This window comes from Stegostoma tigrinum, chromosome 5 (genome assembly GCF_030684315.1).
Source record: "Stegostoma tigrinum isolate sSteTig4 chromosome 5, sSteTig4.hap1, whole genome shotgun sequence".
Taxonomy (NCBI): Eukaryota; Metazoa; Chordata; class Chondrichthyes; order Orectolobiformes; family Stegostomatidae; genus Stegostoma; species Stegostoma tigrinum.
Genome location: NC_081358.1, coordinates 1,505,105 through 1,513,051, shown reverse-complemented (window position 1 = coordinate 1,513,051; position 7,947 = coordinate 1,505,105). Strand labels below are relative to the sequence as shown.

At 40.3% G+C, this 7,947-nt stretch overlaps 1 protein-coding gene across 5 annotated transcripts in view; it reads right to left on the bottom strand.

The window, feature by feature from the left end:
• pkhd1l1.1 (PKHD1 like 1, tandem duplicate 1) overlaps window positions 1–7,947 on the bottom strand; it is a 267,609-nt gene continuing 259,662 nt past the window's right edge. For all 5 annotated transcript variants that reach the window (XM_059645764.1, XM_059645760.1, XM_059645761.1 and 2 more), the window contains exons 76-80: window positions 3,882–4,028; window positions 3,514–3,667; window positions 2,595–2,804; window positions 1,703–1,837; window positions 1–1,088 (exon numbers count right to left, since the gene is read on the bottom strand). In XM_059645764.1, coding sequence (XP_059501747.1) covers window positions 1,725–1,837; window positions 2,595–2,804; window positions 3,514–3,667; window positions 3,882–4,028 — 624 coding nt within the window. In that variant the 3' untranslated portion in view covers window positions 1–1,088; window positions 1,703–1,724. The remainder of the gene's footprint in view (window positions 1,089–1,702; window positions 1,838–2,594; window positions 2,805–3,513; window positions 3,668–3,881; window positions 4,029–7,947) is intronic.

Here is a 7,947-nt window from a genome sequence, read left to right as displayed (position 1 = left end):
TTCTGCAGCCTATGAGACTTTATTTAAAGGCAGCTCTGAATATACAAGTAAGCAGAAACTCAGATTATTTGTGATTTGAATATGCAATTGATTAAGAACTCTTGTAAAACAGATTTCAGTCTCATGTTGTGTACTGAAGCAAATCACTTTTTTTAGTTGAACACAGCCATTCACTGTCATTGTAAACCAAACATCAAATACTAGCAAAGATGTAAATCAAATCAGAATCACTGCCATTGACTTTAATTGTCTATGCACCCTACACATGCTGCTGCGAAGTAATATACTTTGTAAGGATGAACTGTTAATTATTGAGGATTGTCTCTGGACTGATGCTCTTTGTTGTGTAGCTGTTGGTAGATTAAGGCAAAGAGGCCAACAAAATATTTGAGATTGTGACGAGGAAAACTCGAATTACAACAGTAATGTATTGGATATAGTTTTGGGTACTTGGGGAGATAAACAAAGACCATCCAATATGTAAGCTAGGTGAAAACTGGGGAATCCAAATATAATCAATTGTATTTTTGAATAGTTTTAAAAAAAAACTAGACACTATCATTAGTGTTATGTCATAACTCACATTGATCTCAGTTACGTGGTATATAACTTCTTTCATGTTGATTGGTGAATGAAAAGCAGATGTGAGCTTATTGAGGCAGATGTTTACTGGATGATGAGAACTGACTTCAAATGATAACAACATGTAAAGGTTATGTACTGTGTTGTATTGTATACCTGTATTGTGCTTGGCATTTTTCTATAAAATTAGAACATCCATCTAAAAACATCTCTTCTCCCACTCTCACTGCCCCACCCCCCCACCAACCCTCAACAGCTGGTACATAATTTCAAGTAGAAGGCTGGATTGAAAACATTTCAAGAAAATTTGCAGGAATATGACTGAAACTCCTTGGATATTATAAAGATATACTTGACAAAGATTAGTTTCATTGGATGAAGAATTAGAAGGTTAACCTAATGGAAATCTCACTATTGTGTTGGATTATAATCAGCTTGTCCTAAAAATAAAAGATTGTTGGATTTCATTTGTTGCTTCAACTTCATTCAATCCTGGTTACGTTCATCTGTAAAACAATTGAACAGATTCAATTCAGATTATTCAATATACTGTTTAAAGTTATATCTAAAATATTGAAACTCAGCCTTTGTTGCCAATAGAAAGATACTGATTTTCAGGTTTATGTGAGGGACTGTTTATGTCGCTCTGTCAACTCTGCCCAAATTTCAAGGTTTCCTCATAAAGAGTCATGCTCTTAGCATCTACCATCAAGCCCCAATAGAATTTGTGATGCTTCGTTATGACCACCACCTCTCAGGCCCAACTTGAAACATTCCTCAAGAAAACCTCTTCCATTCTTCTTGGAATCAGGACAGTGAATTGTCCATGAACTGCCTCTCCTTAAGAATCCAACTCCTCGAGACCAAAGTCTTCCAGGTGACTGCCAGTGCACCAGGGAGATTGGGGTAAGTGGGGAAGATTGCTGTGATAAAGAGGGCAACACTGCAGCTAGGACCCTTTTTAATGACCCAGAGAATCAATTTCTGCTGAAGCTGGAGTGAAATAATGTTTAAAACATTTAACTTGAATGTTGGGTGGCTAAAATAGGATTCAGTTGTGAAGTGCTAACACAACTGTCTGTATTCTTTAACTGCACCTAGTGTAACAGAGGTCTTTTACCATTTCTCAAGCTTTATGCTGGTCAGTTTTGCACTCGACAGAGGCTCTTGTCCAGTTTACAACCAGTGACTGTGTCAACTTGTTTCTTGTCTTGTGCATCAGGTCTGGTAGACACCTGAATCTTCTTGTTACCTGCTGTAAATAAATAGTACGGTAGTATGGAAATGCCAAGTCATGAGCTGGACAATGAACCTTCACTGACAATCTCTGGAGCCTTAACTGAAGTCACTTTATCCCAATGCACTTGTGCCAGAGCAACTTTGTAAGTAACCATTGAGGGGATGAATTATTAACGAGGAGCTATCCATGCACTATGGATCAATACTGTGTGAAATTTATTCACTCATTGCAGATGTTCATCAATGTCCCTTGCGACACATACTAAAATGAACCCCCTTTTTCAAATGCGCCTCCTGCCTCTACACCCTCCAGCACCAATACCCAGTGGCAGCAGTGCATACCATAATGGTTCACTGTAGCAACTTGCCCAACCTCCTTTGCTAGCATCTCCCAAACTTTTATTGTCTAACACACAACGGCAGCATATGCATTGAAACACTGTCACCTGCAAGATCCTTTTCAAGCTGACTTGAAACTTCGTTCATTGTTGTGGCATCAAAATCATGTAACTCCCTACCTAACACCATGGCCGGTGTCCCTACACTAGGCCCATAATGGTTCAAGAAGGCAGCTCATCACTGCCACCTTGGGGCAATTAGGAATTAACAGTAAATGCACTGAAGCCCATATCCTGTGAAAGAATGAATAAAAACAGATCACTGTTCTGCCCTAAAAATATATATCATATGAATGACAAATATCTGCTGTTAACTGATTAAATATAAAGGAATGAGAAAGTATTTCAACAATGACAGCTAATTCCTGTGCTCACCTATTAATTTCCAGGTTATGCCAGCAACAAGGAGGATGAACACAATGCTTCCCACCACAGAGCCACTAATGATCCCTTCTGTATTACCGAAGACTGAGGCTGGGCTGGCGCCTGAGGGTTTCCCAGGGCTGTCATTTATTTGTTTCACAGAGAAGATGCCAGAATGAGTTTTAATAGACTTAAGTTTGAACAATAGTTTATAGCTGGTACCTGTGATGCAATAATAGAAAAAAAACTTTTATCATTTATTTAACATTTTACAGCACAGAAACAAACTATTTTCTTGTCTATGGGATAATGCTATTGATATACTCCACCCATTAGGAAAAGTGAGTGTTGTGTTAGACAACTGAAATTGTGCCGTTTGAGCTCCTGATTTGGTGCCCTGAATGGATGCCTGAAAACCTGGTTACAGCAAGGAAGCTAATCCAAATTCCTATCATCAAACTCTTCCACACTCCTCCCCCCTCCCCACCCCGCCTCACCCATTCTTATTTTGTCTGTAGCTCCCCCCCCCCCCCCACTGTCTGTTCCAACAGGGTCCTCACAATCCTCTGTTTGAACATGGATTATGACCCTCTTCATTCATCCCTCACCAGGACTACTCCAAATACCTCTCTTTGAAATCAGTAGTGGGGGGAATGGGATGGTCAAGTCACTAATACAAGCTTCATAACATGCAGTTCCTCATGCCCTCCCCACTTCCAGCCCCCAGTCACTATTGTTATGGGAGCATGTTATTCCCTGTTTCTTTCGTACTTTCAGTGTCTTTGTTTCTCTGCATTTGTAACATTTGCAGCAATGTCAATGGTAACAGAAAGAGGCTGTGTGAAATCTATCAGTTCCAGACATGATGGTTTAAGCTAGAAACTCAGTATATAATGATGGTGTCAGGACCCAAACTGCAGGCTTCTCTTACCATTTGTGTTGATGGACAGGTCAGTGTAATTTGCCCAACAGCCCTCGAACAAGATACTTGTTGTCCCATTAAGTCCAGAAACAGTCATGTTCTGAGAATTCAGTAGGACAGCAACCAGTTCCCACGTGGTAACACCCACTGACACACAGTTACCCTGGAACACGGAACAGGGTCATCACATTCTATATAGCGACACTGTGCAGCAGAAAATGCCAGGTGCACTGATATTCTCAAAAACCATGTTAGAACATGTGGAGACAGCGATTGGATTTAAGTGGCTCACCAACTTTCAGGAACAATTCTCTTTTAGAAAAAGAATTGGTAATCAGCCAATGCAAGTTACACTTCTCAAATGAAACCGAACTTACAGCATCATCCACTGCCTTCACGCAGGGCTGTTGGCTCAGTGTTTGTCCAGTTTGCCCAGCAGCTGGCTCCCTGACTACAATGAGACCTGTCATCGTGGCCATGTGGTTGGTTCTCACTTCTCTGCTCAGCACTGGTTTTGAAGTCATCTACAACAATAGAAACATTAACAACCTGCATTTATATCATATTTCTAACATAGTAAAGCCTCCCAAGGCATTTCATAAGAATGTTAAATAAAGTTTGACACTGAGTAACATAAGCAGATATTGGAACGTGTCACCAACAGCATTGTCAATTTAGGTAGGTTTTTAAAGAGCACCCTATAAAAGTCAGAATCTTCACAGTTGGATTCCAGATCCTGGGGTCTACCTGTTGAAGACAATAATTAAAACTCTGGATTGTTTCAGAGGGCATGATTAGAAAGTGCAGCTATCTTGAAAAGTCATGAGACTGGAGGACATTAAAAGAGTGATGGGGATTTGAAAACAGATGTGAGAATTTTAAAATTGAAATGTCGCTGAACAACTGTAGTTCGGGAAGCAGAGTAGGGGCAGGGAGTTGGACGAGTGGAATTTATTTTGTGTCAGGACACAGACAGCAGAGTTTCGTCTGACTTCAAGTTTACAAATGGCATGATGTGGGAGGTGAGCCAGGAGCATGTTAGACTAGTCAAGTCTAGAGTTAACAAGGGGAAGAATGAGGTTTTCAGATGGTGAAATGAGACAGGGACGTGTTAGGAGTTTTGCCAAGAAAATTAATTGGTTAATCACACTGGATTTATTGCAACAAAGTCAGTGTTGGAACTTATCCATCACTGCTGACGTGTGTGAATCAATGTTATAATCAGACACATCTCTCTCTATTGGAATTCACAGCCAGTGGTCTTTCGGTGCAGTGTGGTTGTAATACAAGACAGGAGGTTATCTCCTGTTCAAGAACACTGATCGTTGGAAAGCATTAAGTATGTTCATTCATTGCTGAAAAAAGGCACCATTTTGCAACTTCCACTACAGGTGTGAAGGGTGACGTTCGGAGGCATGGACAACTTGCCATTGTGATTCCAACCCCAGAATTTGATCATCATTTGTGTATAAAGTAGAGGAGAGAATGTCAGCCCTTTTCAGTATATGTTCGAGTGGGGACATGAGGGGATCAGGTGGAAGTGGGCAGCTTCTGACAACTGTTAATGTAGACTGAGACAGACCTCCAGGGGTGCTGAGCTACTGCACTAATGATGCTGCTTTTGAAAAATCCTAAAACTGTGGAAATCAGAGCAATTAGGACGAAGTTAAAAGAGAATACTCATCAGATAAAATGTGACAGTAACAATGTCAGAACAAGTGTGTGCTTTCCTTTCTTACTGTCAGATTCAAGGCTTCTTTTTGTGAATAATCCTTTTGCATGTGTCTTCTATTATGCAAATTTTCTAAAGTTTTGAACTCAGCATTTGTGCTATAAAAAGTCTGATTTTTTAAAATCTATCATTCCCAAGTATCATCAGAAGTTTTTCAAGTATGTGATCCATTACAGCACAGTATACTCATTATGGACTATGGAATCTAGGTTATATGTGCCTTTTCCTCAACATGCATGAAGCAATTATGTGGAAACAAAGCATTTGGCCAAACCAATCTATACTGGTCCATTTTTTCACATGAGCAATACCTAAATTCCATGCCCCATACTAGGTCCACCTGCCGTTAAATCCCATTTTTTGCTCCGTTCAAGCATCCAATGATATAAAGTTATGTTTCACTGAAATCATCTTCAGGAAGAGATAACGAAAATCGGATAATGAGAGTCCAGAGACAATATGTCCCTGTTAGAGTAAAGGGTAAGGCTGATAGGTGTGGGGAATGCTAAATGTCTAGAGAAATTGTTATTTTGGTCATGTATAAGAAGGAAGCATACATCAGGAATCAAGTGAATATCTAGAAGAGTATGAAGGGAGTAAGAGTACACTTAAGAAGGAAATCAGGAGGGTAAAAAGGAGACATGAGATGGTTTTGGCTAATAGGGTTAAGGAGAATCCCAACAGGATTCTACGAATACATTAAGGACAAAAAAGAGTAACAAAAGAGAGAATAGAGCTCCTTAAAGATTAGCCAGACCACCTATGTGTAGAACCACAGGAGATGAGGGAGATACTAAACAAATATTTTGCATGACCGTTTACTGTGAAGAAGGAGGTGTAAGATAAAGAACATTGGAAATAAATAGCAACATTTTGGAAAATGCCCATATTACAGAGGAGTTGGTGTTGGAAGTCTTATAAAACATAAAGGAGGATAAATCCCCAGGACCTGACTGGGTGTGCAGCTAGGGAGGTGATTGCTGGGCACCTCGCTAAGATATTTGTATCATCGATAGCCACGGGTGAGGTGCTGGAGGACTGGAGGGTGGCTAATGTGGTGCCACTATTTAAGAAAGGTGGTAAGGAGGAGCCAGGGAACTATAGGCTGGTAAGCCTGACATCAGTGGTGGGCAAGTTATCAGAAGGGATCCTGGGGATAGGGTTTACATGTATTTGGAAAGGCAGGGACTGATTAGGGATAGTCAACATGGCTTTGTGCGAGGGAGATCGTGTCTCAACAACTTGCTTGAGTTTTTTTGAAGAAGTAACAAAGAGAATTGATGACAACATGATCTATATGGACTTCAGTAAGGGTTTGACAAGGTTCCTCAGGTTAGACAGATAGCTAGGTTAGACCATATGGAATACAGTGAGAACTAGCCATTTGGATATAGAACTGGCTTGAATGACAAAGATAGAGGGTGGTGGTGTAGCATTGTTTTTCAGACTGGAGGCCCGTGACTAGCAGTGTGCCACAAAGATCGGTGCTGGGTCCACTGCTTTTAGTCATTGGAGAGGAGGTCGGACACCTCTGATAATTAAAACCAATGCACCCAGAGAAGCTCACCATGCCTTGTCATCTGTTAAAGGGAATGTGAAAAGTGGTATAATCTGTCTCACACCTCCCTATCTGCTATATAGGAAATGTGAAATAAAACAAACTCCTGATAGTCAGTCTACAGTCGACAACAGATAATCTATTTATCTATCTGATTCTAGCAGTGATCAAATTAACAGAAGTAATAATAAACAAAACAATTCCCCCCTAACTACTAACTACTCCGAAATAAAACAAAAATCTAATGGTATGCTGTTCCAAATAAATACAAGTCCCATTTGTATAAACTCTAGTAATAAGACAAAAATAAATTAAAACTCAGACTCTCAAAACTACAATCAGGATATTGTCGAATCCTTGTGTCAGGAATATTAGCTAGGATTCCCGTGGTAGCTTTTAGATGGTGCTTAATCAGAGAGCTTAAAGATTTCTGTGAGAGCCGAGTTTACTCTTCCGATGGCAGTTCACTCTCACTGAATTTCAAAAACCCTGTTATATCAGGCCTTATATTCCCACAGCATTTTTACAAACAAAATCTAACACCTTGCCTTCCAATTCACAAGTACTCTGCTTAATTTCACAACATTATATAAATAATGTGGATGTGAACATAGAAGTTTGCAAAGGACACCAACATTGGTGATGGAGTGGACAGTGAAGAAGGTTACCTCAGTACAACAGGACCTTAATCAGATGGGACAATGGGCTGAGAAGTGGCAGATGGAGTTTAATTTAGATAAATGTGAGGTACTGCCTGTTGGAAAGGTAAATGAGGGGAGGGCCTATATACTTAATGGTAAGGTCCTGGGGAGTGTTGCTGAACAAAGAGACCTTGGAGTTCATAGTTCTTTGAAAGTGGAGTCCCAGGTAGACAGGATAGTGAAGAAGGTGTTTGGTACACCTGCCTTTATTGGTCCGTAAACTGAGTACAGGAGCTGGGAGGACATGTTGCAGCTGTACAGGACATTGGTTAGACCACTTTTGGAATACTGTGTGCAATTCTGGTCTCCCTGATATAGAAAAAATGTTGTGAAGGTTGAAAGGGTTCAGAAAAGATTTACAGGGATGTTGCCAGGGTTGGAGGGTTTGAGCTATAGGGAGAGGCTGAATAGACTGGGGCTATTTTCTCTGGAACATCAGAGGCTGAGGGTGA